Source organism: Schistocerca americana, chromosome X (assembly GCF_021461395.2).
Source record: "Schistocerca americana isolate TAMUIC-IGC-003095 chromosome X, iqSchAmer2.1, whole genome shotgun sequence".
NCBI lineage: Eukaryota > Metazoa > Arthropoda > Insecta > Orthoptera > Acrididae > Schistocerca > Schistocerca americana.
Genome location: NC_060130.1, coordinates 899,257,706 through 899,274,804, shown reverse-complemented (window position 1 = coordinate 899,274,804; position 17,099 = coordinate 899,257,706). Strand labels below are relative to the sequence as shown.

At 43.1% G+C, this 17,099-nt stretch overlaps 1 protein-coding gene across 1 annotated transcript in view; it reads left to right on the top strand.

Moving 5' to 3' along the window:
* The window catches only part of LOC124556381 (osmotic avoidance abnormal protein 3), a 373,479-nt gene that overhangs the window by 290,430 nt on the left and 65,950 nt on the right, over positions 1-17,099 (top strand). The window contains exon 16 of the mRNA XM_047130344.1: positions 11,713-11,830. Coding sequence (XP_046986300.1) covers positions 11,713-11,830 — 118 coding nt within the window. The remainder of the gene's footprint in view (positions 1-11,712; positions 11,831-17,099) is intronic.

The following is a 17,099-nucleotide window of genomic DNA, read 5'->3' as shown; positions in this document are numbered from 1 at the left end:
CTTGATATCTGTTCACCATCGACCTCGAAGGACGAAGCGCTTTTAGAGGAGAGGTTGAGCGGAGTACCTGCCACCCAAAGTGTTTCCCATCTGAATCTGGTCTATGGCAGGTACTGAATTAAAAATGCAAATAATGCCTCTTCCTCTCTTACAACAATACAACACTGAAAAAAATAATTGTTTACATAACAGCTCGATGCAAATGGAAGTCCTGTTGAATTAAAATATTCTCGTTCGTCTCATGGAGGGAACTGCAGTTGGACTGCTCCAGTTTGCTCTTTCCGAACAGATATCTCCTGGTCGCATCTCTATCCGTAAATGCTCTCTCGTTTGTGACATGGCACATCACAGAGATTATTAAATTCACATGAATAATTAAAACATCGTATTTCTTAACAGCCATTCCCAGCACAAAATCGTGGCTAACTTGAGACGCAAATGTCACTAATAATTATGCTATTTATAATTAATTTCATAGCAGGTCGTCAAATTAAGTGGTCCATTCAAGACTTGATTATTTCTGATCGTTTTATTTCGTTGTCGTCAACATAACTGTAATGACATTACTTGCCACACAGCTTGCAGCTCCACAATATGACAACAAATTACCATATGCACGAATGCTTACTGTTCGTCCCCATTCAAACTACACGATTTGAATCGTATGACAATCTGCCATGTTAGTGATTCTGAAGGAGAGTTTAACACTCATTGTCTCCAGCGCACTAGCTCTTGTTGTCTTATGGATTCGCGTGGCAGTGCCTATTATTGATTCTCACACGTAAGGTCAGAGTTGAACGTTCTGTTGACATAGAGGTCCTTAGTTACCCGATACTAGCTTGGACTGGATAGGGATGCGGGACGAAGTGAGCGTGGCCTTGCTGAAGAGTCCGCCTGACAGCCACTGTAGCTGATTCAGGAAAATCATTGAAAACCTAAATTCAGATTATCCGAAGAGAATTTGAACCCCATTTCTCCTGGATGTAATTCAAATGTCAATCTTAATTCTTCCTCCTCCGGGGCGTGTAGGAAAGTGAATCATCCAGCCTCCATAGTGGAACTCCATGACCCAGGCTAGTTCACTTTGAACACTCGTGATAAATAAATTTTGATAGCCGGTATTTGGCCGGTGAGGGGAGAAGAGGTGGTACTGTACAGTTCATGATAACACTCTAGGCCGAATTCCTGGTTTAAATTCAAAAACATCAGCGCAGTGTCTCATAGAGTGAAGGTATGTAACACTATTATTAGTGATCGACCCATCAGATGGGAACATTATTCTCTGCGGCGCCTCGGGTATTCTTCGCGAAGAGTAGGCTATGTGCCGGCACTGGATTTCACCCTCCCGCTTCTGAGATAGGTCACCTCTCAGGTGAAGAGGTCAGTCGGCGTCGAGGTTGGACACGAGAGGCAGTGACGCTATAAGGCTGAGTGTGACGTATCAAAAGGTTAATGATTTTTACGGCATTCGATGCCCCACATATTTTCTCCCATGCAACCACAATATTGGCTGCTAATGGCAACAGGGGGCGGGACTGGAGGTATCCAATCGTGAGCACAGCATGAGGCTACGGAGCGTATTTGAACTGCTTAGTCGACGAGTAACTCACATCAGTGTTACAGTGCTGATGGTGTTGATACAAAGCAGAGCAAGAGCAACGGTAAACGAAGGTTCAAATGGCTCTGAGCACTACGGGACTTAACATCTGAGGTCATCAGTCCCCTAGAACTTAGAACTACTTAAACCTAACTAACCTAAGGACATCACACACATCTATGCCCGAGGCAGGGTTCGAACCTGCGACTGTAGCAGTCGCGCGGTTCCGGACTAAAACGCCTAGAACCGCTCGGTCACAACGGCCGGCTGGTAAACGAAGCAAACATTGCATTATATCTACAACAACAGTTGCCGAAGTTGACATTTCGTCAGAAAGGAACCCAAGGAATTTCGCAGAGTGAAAAGGAAGTGGCAGATGAAGTATTAGGGTTTCTGCAAGATGAGTTAGTGGAATGTGTGGTGTCGTATACAACGATGACGATACGAGCTTAACAAGTGAAAGTGGTACTGAAACAGGTCTCGACCGATGTAGTTCATCATCCTTGTTGGACAAGGAGCCAGAAATCCCGTCTCCAGTGAAACGTAGTAAAGAACAATTGTTGTCCAAGGAGCAGCTACTAAACATAATTACGTACATGGAAGATCATCCACAGCACATTAAAGAAACAATTGTCAACAGATTACGAATAAGTCCACAGCAATATGACCCTGTAGTACATAAGAAAAGCTACAGATATTCAAGGAAGGACAAGGCGCACTTGTTACAAAAACTGGTGTTTGCGCGTTTCAAAGACGATCGATACAATCTACAGGATGTGTATGATAGTGACCTACTACGTCATGCACATCAAATTGCGTGCGACATAGATTAAAATGATTTCAAGGGAAGCTATGGATGGTTGCATAACTTCAAACAGTGCTACAGTATTGGAAGACGTAAGACAACGAAATTTCAAATAAAACGTAACTTGACGATGCACAGAAAACTGCAGAATCGGCCCGAAAATTTGTAAATGAGATAAACAAACTTATCCCATCGCTCATTAGGGAATTTGTTTTCAAATCCGACCAATAGGAATTTGAAGAGGAAATGCATATGAAAGGAACCCCGATAATCAGAGGTACCGAGAGAGTTGTGTCAACATCAACTAACATCAATGCCTTAACGCACTCGTATACAATTATGCCGACTGTTAATCTGGATAGTAAATTTGATGGAAACTTATTTATTGTGCCACGGAAAGTTGGGGGTGCTTTGCCCTCTATGATTCTTTCTCGTGTGTGTGATCTTGCAAGGGCAGTAGGGAATATTTACGTCACACTAAGCAAGAGTGGAAAAATGGTCTTAGGAGAACTACAGCTAAAGTTTGAGCACTGCTTTTGGCCAATAGCTGGTCAAAATGCCTAGCTTTTGCTTGATTCCTGTTTCGTGCATAAAAATCACGCTCCTTTAGGGCAAACTATCCCTCGTGAAAAGTGTGTGACGTTGCAATTCATACCACTTGGAACTATCGGACAAATTCAACATCAGGATGTTTGTTTTCCTGTGCCTATAAAACATATTATCGCACTGTCTGCAGCTACACCATAAAGGATAGTCAGTTTCACGAAAAGCTCCACGACAGACTGTTTCGTATTCGTTTGCATGCCATCACATTCCATCAGATTTCATTACACCGTTACGCTAATGTGATTCTATATGCAGTAATAGGGGATACCTAGTTGCACGTCCTGCAAGGTTTGTGATTCCCAAGGAGTTTGCCTTCGACCGGAATGGTTCGAGCCTTTGCGATGACTATGGCGCGCCATTTTTCATTCGGTGTTTATGGTACAAGTTAATGGTTTGTTTCGAACATTTCGTGAATACGACGATGTCTATTTTGTGAAGTGTAATACATGCATCCCATAGAACTTTGATCTCTGCACCTCCCCCACACTCATTTTCTGTCGCCCTCCTGATGCACACGGTAAATCACTAGCAGCAAATATTTTTCCTGTCGCAACTGTTAACACAACACTTTCTAGCGGTCTACATCTACATCTACATTTATACTCCGCAAGCCACCCAACCGTGTGTGGCGGAGGGCACTTTACGTGCCACTGCATTACCTCCCTTTCCTGTTCCAGTCGCGTATGGTTCGCGGGAAGAACGACTGCCGGAAAGCCTCCGTGCGCACTCGAATCTCTCTAATTTTACATTCGTGATCTCCTCGGGAGGTATAAGTAGGGGGAAGCAATATATTTGATACCTCATTCAGAAACGCACCCTCTCGAAACCTGGACAGCAAGCTACACCGCCATGCAGAGCGCCTCTCTTGCAGAGTCTGCCACTTGAGTTTGCTAAACATCTCCGTAACGCTATCACGCGTACCAAATAACCATGTGACGAAACGCGCCGCTCTTCTTTGGATCTTCTCTATCTCCTCTGTCAACCCGACCTGGTACGGATCCCACACTGATGAGCAATACTCAAGTGTAGGTCGAACGAGTATTTTGTAAGCCACCTCCTTTGTTGATGGACTACATTTACTAAGGACTCTCCCAATGAATCTCAACCTGGTACCCGCCCTACCAACAAGTAATTTTATATGATCCTTCCACTTCAGATCGTTCCGTACGCATACTCCCAGATATTTCACAGAAGTAACTGCTACTAGTGTTTGTTCTGCTATCATATAATCATACAATAAAGGATCCTTCTTTCTATGTATTCGCAATACATTACATTTGTCTATGTTAAGGGTCAGTTGCCACTCACTGCAACAAGTGCCTATCCGCTGCAGATCTTCCTGCATTTCGCTGCAATTTTCTAATGCTGCAACTTCTCTGTATACTACAGCATCATCCGCTAAAAGCCGCATGGAACTTCCGACACTATGTACTAGGTCATTTATATATATTGTGTAAATCAATGGTCCCATAACACTCCCCTGTGGTACGCCAGAGGTTACTTTAACGTCTGAAGACGTCTCTCCATTGAGAACAATATGCTGTGTTCTGTTTGCTAAAAACTCTTAAACCCAGCCTCACAGCTGGTCTGATATTCCGTAGGCTCTTACTTTGTTTATCAGGCGACAGTGCGGAACTGTATCGAACGCCTTCCGGAAGTCAAGGAAAATGGCATCTACCTGGGAGCCTGTATCTAATGTTTTCTGAGTCTCACGAACAAATAAAGCGAGTTGGGTCTCACACGATCGCTGTTTCCGGAATCCATGTTGATTCCTACATAGTAGATTCTGGGTTTCCAGAAATGACATGATACGCCAGCAAAAAACATGTTCTAAAATTCTACAACAGATCGATGTCAGAGATATAGGCCTATAGTTTTTCGCGTCTGCTCGACGACCCTTTTTGAAAACTGGAACTACCTATGGTCTTTTCCAATCATTTTGAACTTTCAGTCTTACTGAAGACGGAACTTGCGACCTCCCATTCAAGGGGTTCCTTGTAAGCTCCGAGGGCTGATGAGTGATCCAGTCATCACTGAAACAGCGGTACCTGTAAATTTTATTAACGTGACTGCTAAAATGAATAATGTCTTCACCGACGACGCCGGCCGCTGTGACCGAGCGGTTCTAGGCGCTTCAGTCTGGAACCGCGCTACTGCTACGGTCGCAGGTTCGAATCCTGCCTCGGGCATTGATGTGTGTGATGTCATTAGGTTAGTTAGGTTTAAGTAGTTCTAAGTCTAGGGGACTGATGACCTCAGATGTTAAGTCCCATAGTGCTTAGAACCGTTTGTTTTTCTTCACCGGCGTGTGTGAAACGGGCCGGGCAGCTCTCTCAGGCGCCGGCGTGGAATGCTGGACACACATCTCCGGCAGCTGACGCAGCTTGCAGCAGGTCAGGCACGCTGCCTCCACAGGGTGCAGTAGAGGGGGCCTGGAGGAGGCCGGCGGAAGCAACTCTTTGAATAGGATGTGCCTCAAGCACTCTGGAGGCTGTACATCCACATACACCAATGGCCATTAAAAGTGCTACACAAAGAAGAAATGCAGATGAGAAACGAGTATTCATTGGACAAATATGTTATACTAGAACTGACATCTGATTACATTTTCACGCAATTTGGGTGAATAGATCCTGAGAAATCAGTACCCAGAACAACCACCTCTGGCCGTAATAACGGCCTTCATACGCCTGGGCATTGAGTCTAACAGAGCTTGGATGGTATGTACAGGTACAGCTACCCATGCAGCTTCAACACGATACCACATTTCATCAAGAGTAGTGACTGGCGTGTTGTGACGAGCCAGTTGCTCGGCCACCATTGACCAGACGTTTTCAATTGGTGAGAGATCTGGAGAATGTGCTGGCCAGGGCAGCAGTCGAACATTTTCTGTATCTAGAAAGGCCCGTACAGGACCTGCAACATTCGGTCGTCCTTTATCCTGCTGAAGTGTAGGGTTTCGCAGGGATCGAATGAAGAGTAGAGCCACGGGTCGTAACACATCTGAAATGTAACGTCCACTGTTCAAAGTGCCGTCAATGCGAACAAGAGATGACCGAGACGTGTAACCAATGGCACCCCATACCATCACGCCGGGTGATACGCCAGTATGGCGATGACGAATACACGCTTGCAATGTGCGTTCACCGCGATGTCGCCAAACACGGATGCGACCATCGTGATGCTGTAAATAGAACCTGGATTCATCCGAAAAAATGACGTTTTGCCATTCGTGCACTCAGGTTCGTCGTTGATTACACCATTGCAGGCGCTCCTGTCTGTGATGTTGCGTCAAGGGTAACCGCAGCCACGGTCTCCGAGCTGATAGTCCATGCTTCAGCAAATGTCGTCGAACTGTTTGTGCAGATTGTTGTTGTCTTGCAAACGTCCCCATCTGTTGACTCAGGGATCGAGACGTGTCAGCACGATCCGTTACAGCCACGCGGATAAGATGCCTGTCATCTCGACTGCTAGTGATACGAGGCCGTTGGGATACAGCACGGCGTTCCGTATTACCCTCCTCAACCCACCGATTCCATATTCTGCTGGGTCTCGACCAACGCGAGCAGCAATGTCGCGATACGATAAACCGCAATCGCGATAGGCTACAATGCGACCTGTATCAAAGTCGGAAACGTGATGGTACGCATTTCTCCTCCTTACAGGAGGTATCACAACAACGTTTCACCAGGCAACGCCGGTCAACTGCTGTTTGTGTAACAGAAATCGGTTGGAAACTTTCCTCATGTCAGCACGTTGTAGGTGTCGCCACCGCCGCCAACCTTGTGTGAATGCTCTGAAAAGCTAATCATTTGCATATCACAGCGCATCTCTAGCGCGTCATCTTCATGGTGTAGCAATTTTAATGGCCAGTAGTGTAAATACTCCACAAGCCACCGTAGGGTGCTTGGAGGAGGGTACCCTGAACCACTATGAGTCATTTCCTTTCCTATTCCACTCGCAAATAGAGCGAGGGAAAAACGACCATCTATATGCCTCCGTATGAGCCCTAATTTCTCGTGTCTTATCTTCGTGGTCCTTACGCGCAATGTATGTTGGCGGCAGTAGAATCGTTCGACAGTCAGCTTCAAATGCCGGTTCTCTTATTAGAACGTCGCCTTTCCTCCAGGGATTCCCATTTGTGTTTCCGAAGCATCTCTGTAACACTTACGTGTTGTTCGACCCTACCAGTCACAAATCTCGCTGTCCGCCTCTGAATTGCTTCGATATCTTCCTTCAATCCAACCTGGTACAGATCCCAAACACTCGAGCAGTATTCAAGAATAGATCATACCAGCCACCTACATGTGGTCTCCTTTACAGGCGAACTACACTTTCCTAAAATTCTCCCAATAAACCGAAGTCGACCATTCATCTTTCCTAGCTGTACGTTCCTACAGTCACTCAACTTCGACATCTTACCATGCACCATAGCATCATCAGAAGGATGCGCCCTTAGATCTGAACCACATCGTCTTCCGGACGACGGTTGTTGCGAAGTCGGAAGCGCAGGGCTCCCTCGGCACACACAGTGTATAACCAGGAAGACGGTACACGTACAGCCCTGTATGCGACACTCAGTTGCCCACCCAGCAAGTAGAAGATGGAAGCTTGCAGTCAGTTTGTTTGACCCTTCACCAGAGAAAGGCCCAGTATGCCCGCGTCTTCGATCAGTCACGGCTGTGACCCATCAGTAGCGGCAGCGTGGATCGGTGAAGGCTGCTGTCTCTTAGCTGAAGTCTTCGAAAAGGCAGCACATCACGGGTCGCCAGTAACTAACGAGACTGTCATTCCGTCGGGATCGGTTATGTAAACGCTGAGGACGAGATGTCTGAAACAGGAGTATTTAAAGCCAGACATCACGTCAAATTGTAGCAGAGGTGTCAGCTGTTCTCTCTGCGCCGTTGTGTCTCAATTAAGGACGGTTTCCCCTGCCTCTGCATGGCGACGACTTTGAACGTCATGTACAGTTCTGCCACTGGGTCCAAGAGAAATTACGGGACGATGACAGATTTTTTGCACGCGTTCTATTTAGCGACGAAGCGTCATTCACCAACAGTGGTAACGTAAACCGGCATAATATGCACTATTGGGCAACGGAAAATCCACGATGGCTGCGACAAGTGGAACATCAGCGACCTTTGCGGGTTAATGTATCGTGCAGCATTATGGGAGGAAGGATAATTGGCCCCCATTTTATCGATGGCAATCTAAATGGTGCAATGTATGCTGATTTCCTACGTGATGTTCGACCGATGTTACTACAAGATGTTTCACTGCATGGCAGAATGATGATGTACTTCCAACATGATGAATGTCGGGCACATAGCTCGCGTCCGGTTGAAGCGGTATTGAATAGCATATTCCATGACAGGTGGATTGGTCGTCGCACGTTCACCGGATCTGACGTCCCCGAATTTCTTTCTGTGGGGAAAGTTGAAGGATATTTGCCATCGTGATCCACCGACAGCGCCTGACAACATGCGTCAGCGCATTGACAATGCATGTGCGAACATTACGGAAGGCGAACTACTCGCTGTTGAGAGGAACGTCGTTACACGTATTGCCAAATGCATTGAGGTTGGCGGACATCATTTTGAGCATTTATTGCATTAATGCGGTATTTACAGGTAATCACGCTATAACAGCATGCGTTCTCAGAAATGATGAGTTCACAAACGTACATGTATCACATTGGAACTACCGAAATAAAATGTTCAAACGTACCTACGTTCTGTATTTTAATTTAAAAAACCTACCTGTTACCAACTGTTCGTCTAAAATAGTGAGCCATATGTTTGTGACTATTACAGCGCCATCTATCACAAAGCGATAAATGTGGTCTAACTAAAACATTGATATTTCTTTACGTACTACACGAATATGTAATAAAAAATGGGGGTTCCTATTTTTAAAAAACGCAGTTGATATCCGTTTGACCTATGGCAGCGCTATCTAGCGGGCCAAACACAGCGCCATCTGGTTTCCCCCTTCAAGCTAGACAAGTTTCGTTCTTTGTAGTTTTTTCGTTTGACGCTTATTTCGTGAGATATTTGGCCCGGTCACGATCAATGGACCACCCTGTATTGTTCACTCACGTTATGGCTTGTCAAATGGCAGCGTGGATGTCATACCGTCATGCAAACAGTGTGTAGCACCAGATTAGCATATGGTAGCCGCAAATGGAACTAATGTTTTTTCTAGTGTAAATCGGTTCCGCATTAACGCATTAGTATATCTAACAAGTGTCGATGTCAAGCGATAATTATAGCCCATACTGCACCTCCGTGAATAGGTACACTTTAATTACAATCACCTGGTATTATAAATAGTACTTCTGTCAGTTGGGTCTACTAAGAAATTCGTCAGTGGAGTGGAAGAAGATGACCACCAATAACTTCTCTAGGCTCTTCTTAAACTAAACTCTATTAGTAACTAAACTTTTTATGTCTGCTGACAAGTTATTGAAAATGTGTGTTCCTGAATAATAGACACCTTTCTGTGTCAAAGTAAGTGACTTTAAATCTTTATGTGAATTATGCTTACATCTAGTATTGATTCTATGAACTGCACTATTGATATAAGATAGACATATTGTTATAATTGTAGTGGGAAGCAGTATTTAGTATCCCCAATTCTGAGAAAACAAGATACCGCGGTTTAGTGGGTGGACCAGGCAATAGTGTTTCATGGGGGTAGAGTACAGAGTGTTGCCTGGTAAAGATAGCGTCAGTATCGAGACATACCAGTGCCGAATTCATCTGTTCTTAGGCCCTATGATCGACCTCGTTTCAACTCTTCTGTCAAGAGAGTCAATTTGGATTTGGAAAGAATGCTTATTGTGGGTCTAGTGTGGTTCTTGTTGGTTCTGTCAGTAAACTCTGCCATGAGTTACGGGTGTCACATCTTTTTATTGTGAGGAGGACAGGAAGAAAGAGAAATTTTATTTCCCTTCATTTATATTTCGATCAGTGTAAAATACCAGGTATCCTTATTGCATCAGAACATTCGGGGACCAAAGATTAAATTTAATGAACTTCTTATGAGTATTGACTTGATAAATTACAGTCATCACTCCTACTTGACAATCTGTCTTTCTTATCATGTGACCAGTGGTATAGACATGTAAAGTGTTACAGGACTTAGGTTAGAATCTCACTTCTGTAGAGCAGAAACGGAGAAAGGAAGGGTGCCACTTTCTTGAGGAACTGCCAAACATTTAAGAACATAAACACTAATAAATTTCGCTTGGAGCAGCGTATGGAAGCATGTGCGATGGAAGTAGAATTGCGTAACAGAAACTAATTGCACGTGTTGTCCCACAAGGTTCTATCGTAGGCCCTTACTTTTCTTGTGTATATTAAAGAACTTTCATTTGTAACATTCCTCGATGTCAAGTTCGTTTTGTTTGCAGATACACAGATTGCAACAAATAGCAAATCAAGTATAGTTTTAGAAGGAGCAATTAATGACATTTTCATGGACATTAATTGATTTTCCTTGCCCATTATGATTAAACTTTGAAAAGACAGACCACATGCAGTTCACAACTTATAACAGATTTCCTCCCAGTATCTGTCTAAATTATGACGATAAAAAGATAGAAGAGATTGGCAGTGGTAAATTCTTAGGATTACTAGTTGCAATAAATTCAATCGCCGAGTCCAAAAGCTTTTGATATGACTTAGTTTTGGTGTGAATTGAAGCATGATTGTGTCAGGGAACCTCTAACGGGTGTCACCATGGATGTAGTCCGACCGAAAGTTCAAGTGATGGAATGGACAGCTGTTATTTTCAATCTCTACTCCATTGAGCACGTATGGGACATGCATGACAGATGCATTCATCCCACAACAGACTCTCCAAGAACTTTCTCGCGTGGTTGTTGAAAAATAGAAACAAAACGACAGATTAACCTCCGTGGGCTTATTATGGTCCACGGCACAAGTGTTGGCAGACCGTGATAATGCTCACAGAGGGCATATACTCTGATGAATATCACCCTCAGTACGTAAATGAACGGGTGTTGTCACTTCGTTTTCGACACTATTTGTACATTTCGCTGGATTCTGATAGTCCAGTGATGTTTTGTTCCACACTTTATCTACGGAAAATAAAGGTAGATTTGGTAACATACCTAGTTGCCAAAAATTGTTTTATACTGTTGCATATACAGTCTAAAATATTTCCAATAATTCCTTTGAATAATATAAGAAATCATCTGCTTGTTGCTGCCTTAAGCTGACAATTGAGATATGTACTTCCAAAAACCATTTCCGCTGAACTGTCTCAAAGTGAAATGTCACCGCCACATTTCCAAAAACAACAAACAAAATTAAAAATTAAAAATAATAATGAAAAGTCGTAAACGTCATTAAACTTTTAGAGTGAATATCTGTCGCAATTTTAAGAAATATTTCATGTGAACTTACTCTTTAGAACCATAGAAAGGAAATCTTACTTTGGAAAATTGTATTGCTTTTATAATTGCCACTGCAATGAATTTATCATCAGAATTATTCTGTGAATTCTCAGGTATGTTATAATTCTCATTATCAGTAACCATATCCCTGAAGATTACACGGTCGCTAGCATGATCAGGCAGCTTTGAAACATATGGTCCGTACTCCAACTGCAAAGAAAGTGAACTCCTATTAGTAATTATTGATTTATATCAAACGAATTTCTGTTTTTTATTTTTCAGAGGTTCCATCGAAGTGACGAACAGAGTATTGTAACCGACTATTTCAAGCCAAAGAGAGCTGCAGAGCGTCTGAACAGAGTGAAAGAAGAGGCGAGCCACGCGTTCAATACGTGGAGAGGTGAGTTCCCACTTCTTTACTGCAATAAAGAGTAGTCACATTTGTTAGTATGCCACCTCTCTCCGCATTTGGGAAAAAAATTCCTGGCTGACAAGATGCTTGTAGACTATTACACATAAATAGATTAATATGCATGTGCTTAGCGAAAACACTTAACGGTAGCTACCGTTTTCTAGGTACAAAGAACTTTCCAGAAGCGCTCACAGCTCCTCCATACTTACTATAGTTAGATGACTAGGGTTTGACGGTCAACAACGATATGGTCATTAGAGACGGAATGAAAGCTCGGACTAGAGAAGGATTGGGAAGCAAATCGGTCGTGCATTTTTGAAAGGAACCTTCCTGGCATTTGCTTTAATTGATTTAAGGAAACTGAAGAAACTTTTGTGGTATGCTTTCAGTTACTCACACTAGACAAGCTATTTGTGTGGTCATAGATTTATTACCCTTACCCATCTTGGAGAGATAATTTACATTAATTACATTTGTTATTTAAAATAATACGCGTAGGAGTGGCAAATAGCAGTTAGATATACTAATCTGAGTAATTCATTTAAGTGTAGAATAAAAAATCAGGTGCGCCAGCTGCATAAATGTAATGAAGGTACGCCGCGCGGGATTAGCCGAGCGGTCTCATGCGCTGCAGTCATGGACTGTGCTGCTGGTCCTGGCGGAGGTTCCAGTCCTCCCTCGGGCATGGGTGTGTGTGTTTGTCCTTAGGATACTTTAGGTTAAGTAGTGTGTAAGCATACGGACTGATGACCTTAGCAGTTAAGTCTCACAAGATTTCACACACATTTGAACATTTTGAATGAAGGTACTTTGCAATTGATTTTATGTCCATAAAAATCGTTCGTTTTGAACCACAGATGATGATGGAGGTGATTCTTTACTAAGTTAATTACTACCTTATTCTGAAGCGCTTGAACCAAAAAAAGCAGCACCTTTGTATTACAAACCAAACTTTTGAAAAATACAATGTCCACTCTGTTAATAACAATATTAGGGTGACTTTCCCGCGCGTAAAATATTACGACTTTGAGACAAATGGAACATTCACTGACAGACTTTAACTTAGGTACGTTAACGCATTTCAGTATCAACAGCGATCGGTTTGTTGACGACATCAGGCCACCCATGAATTTTACATTGTATGGAGGAACAGGCAGCATTTGCACGAGGCAGCTGTTATGTTTTAGTAGACCTGGGGTCAGTCAGCAAGTACTACGACTATTGTCATCACTTAGTGTTGAGCACTCTTCCAGACGAAGTCAAAGTCTCTCACATCAGATACAGACCATAGTGTTCCCCAGTAGCAGAATTTCCAAGTTTCTGGAAAAAAATTTACTCAGGGCATGTACAGCTTGGACTTTTCAGCCCACCAATCTGATTATATGCTAGCAAATTTCTTTACTCTTGAATAAGGCGTCTTTTCCCACACTAAAATCACACATTTTGCAAAAAATGCTTCTTCTGAGAAATTCAAGTGTAACTGTTTGCTGATATTTCTTTCAGAATCTGCGCTTTTACAAATCATTATGTCCGCTAGGACCTTTGGCAGACTGGAAGATAGACGCGAACTATCCCGAGAAAGCCTACATACAAAGTTTCAAGCACCAGCTTTAATTGATGTATCTAGGAGTATACTACAACTCCTACGACATATGTATTCCGTAAGGATTGCGAGTACAAGATGAAACTAATTAAAGAGCACATAGAGGCGCTTAAGCTATCATTCTTCCTGCATTCCATACGTGAATCTGGGAATAAGCCCTAATAACCGAGAGAATGGGAAGTGTCCTGTTCTACGCACTTCACAGTGTTTTTCACAATGTGGAAGTAGATGCGGATCTACTACATCTACATACATACTCCGCAAGTCTCCGTTTGGTGTGGGACGGAGGGTACCCTTTACCACTACCAGTCATTCGCTTTCCTCTTCCACTCGCAAACAGAGCGAAGGAAAAACAACAATCTATATGCCTCCGTACGAACACCAATATCTCTAATCTTATCTTCGTTGTCCTTAGGTGAAATGTACGTTGGTGGCAGAAGAGGCATTCTGCAGTCCGCCTCAAATGTCGGTTGTCCAAACCTTCTCACCAGTGCTCTTCGAAAACAACGTCGCCTTGCCTCTTGTGATTTTCATTTGGGTTCCCGAAGCATCTCCGTAATACCTACGTGTTGTTCGAACCTATCGGTAATAAATCTAGCAGTCCGCCTCTGAACTGCGTCGATGTTCTCCTTTAAACCGATCTGGTACGGATCCCAAACACTCTTGAAGTTCAATGGTTCCTCCATTGATCTCTAGTTTTTCAGCTGTGTACTGTAGGTCACCCGCAGACCAATAGCAAGCCTGAGGTCCCTCTTGCACGTGCAATGCGATGGGTAGTGATCTATCAATATAAACGATTTGGGAGACAATCTGATTAGCCGTCTTCGGTTGTTTGCAGATGACGCTGTCGTTTATCGACTAATAAAGTCATCAGAAGATCAAAACAAACTGCAAAACGATTTAGAAAAGATATCTGAATGGTTCTAAAAGTGGCAGTTGACCCTAAATAACGAAAAGTGTGATATCATCCACATGAGTGCTAAAAGGAACTCGTTAAACTTCGGTTACGCGATAAATCAGTCTAATCTAAAAGCCGTAAATTCAACTAAATACCTATGTATTACAATTACGAACAACTTAAATTGGAAGGAACACATAGAAAATGTTGTGGGGAAGGCTAACCAAAGACTGCGTTTTATTGGCAGGACACTTAGAAAATGTAACAGACCTACTAAAGAGACTGCCTGCACTACACTTGTCCGTCCTCTTTAAGAATACTGCTGCGTGGTGTGGGATCCTTATTCGATGGGACTGACAGAGTACATCGAAAAAGTTCAAAGAAAGGCAGCAGTTTTTGTATTATCGCGAAATATGGGAGAGACTGTCACAGAAGTGATACAGGATTTGGGCTGGACATCATCAAAAGAAATGCGTTTTTCGTTGTGACGAAATCTTCTCACGAAATTCCAGTCACCAACTTTCTCCTCCGAATGTGAAAATATTTTGTTGACACTGACCCACATAGGGAGGAACGATCACCACGATAAAATAAGGGAAATCAGAGCTCGTACAGAATGATATAGGTGTTCGTTCTTTCCGCGCGCTATACGAGATTCGAGTAATAGAAATGTGATTTGCAGAATATCCATGCAGATGTAGATGTAGATGATTCAACTATTACCACAAAAGTTAGCCTGTGACCATGAAACTTGTTGATGGTATTAGTTCTTGTCTACATGTCCGCTCGGCAGATATCTTGGTTGTACAAGTCTGCATTGTGGCTGTTTTTTCCTAAACAGATTCTTTAGCCACCTAATCTCCACGGACGAGCGCTGGATAGACACTATGACTACGAGGTAAAGGAGAAAAGCAGGTAGTGGAAAATGTGGATTCACCAGCGTCGAAAGAGGCGAAGATCGTACCACCATCGCGCAAGGTGATGCTGAATATTTTTTGGGATTGTCGTGGTGTGTTGCTAACAGATTATGCTCTTAACGGGCAAACCATCTTAAGGACATACTATCAAAATCTGTTGAAGAGGGTTCTGGAGGCCGTCAAGACGAAGTATCATGTGTAACAGTAGGAGGGAGGCAGTCGCGGAACTCAGCGGACGACTACCTTTCTTATGATCAAAATGTAGTGAAACATGTTGGCAACTGGTTCTAAATTGATCTTCACTTTTTCCATTATTGCTGTAGTCTTCACTCCGAAGACTGGTTTGATGCGGCTGTCCACACTACTCTATCCTGTGCAAGCCTCTTGATCTTCGAATAAATACTGCAACCCCCATCCATGTGAACCTTCGTACTGTACTCATCTCTTGATTTCCCTCTCCAGTCTTTACCCCCAACACTTCCCACCAATAATGAATTGACGATTTCTTGATATTTCAGACTGTGTCCTACCGACTGATTTCTTCTTTTAGTCAAGTTGTGTCACAAATTTTTCTCCTTAATTCCATTCAGTTCTTCCTCATTAGTTACGTGATCGACCCATCTAATCTTAAGCATTCTTCCGTCGTACCATATTCCAAAATCTTCGATTACCTTCTTGTCTGGACTGCTTATCATACGAGTTTCACTTTGGCACAAGGCTGCACTCCAGAAAAATGCCTTCAGGAAGACTTCCTAATACTTAAATTTATATTTGGCGTTAAAAAAGTTCTGTTCTTCAGAAACGCTTTTTTTGTCATTGCCAGTCTACATTTTATATCCTCTCTGTTTCTACCATCATCAGTTATTTTACTGCACAAATATCAAAACTCATCTATTACTTTTACTGCTTCATTTCCTAATCTAATTTTCACAGCATCGCCTGATTTAATTCGACTACGTTCCAATACTCTTGTTTCAAATGGTTCAAATGGCTCTGAGCACTATGGGACTTAACATCTGAGGTCATCAGTGCCCTAGAACTTAGAACTACTTAAACCTATCTAACCTACGGACATCACACACATCCATATCAGTGGCAGGATTCGAACCTGCCACCGTAGCGGTCGCGCGGTTCCAGACTGAAACGCATAGAACCGCTCGGTCACACCGGCCGGCTACTCTTGTTTCGCTTTTGTTAATTTCCATCTTGTGCCCTCGTATCACAGGTTGAATAAACTCGACGATAGCCTACAAACATGTATCACTCCTTTCCCAGCCACTTTCATAACCTTCGATTCTTAAAACTGCTGTGTATTTTACCCCTGCTACGTTCAGAATTTCAAAGAGTGCGTTCCAGTCAATATTGTCAAAAGCTTTCTCTAAATCTACAAATACCATAGACGCAGGTTTACATTTCCTTGTCCTATCTTCTAAGAGAAATTATAGGGTCAGTATTGCCTCGCGTGATCCTTCATTTCTCCGGAATGCAACCTGATCTTCTTAGAGGTCGGCTTCTACCAGTTTTTCCATTCTTCTGTAAATAATTTGCTTCAGCATCTTTGTCAAGTGGTTCAAATGGCTCTGAGTACTATGGGACTTAACTTCTGAGGTCATCAGTCCCTAGAACTTAGGACTACTTAAACCTAACTAACCTAAGGACATCACACACATCCATGCCCAAGGGAGGATTCGAACCTGCGACCGTAGCGGTCGTGCGGTTCTAGACTGAAGCACCTAGAACCGCTCGGCCACTCTGGCCGGCCATTTTTGTCACCATGCTTTATTAAGCTGATAGTTCGGTAATATTTACACTTGCCAGCACCTGGTTTCTTTGAAAGTG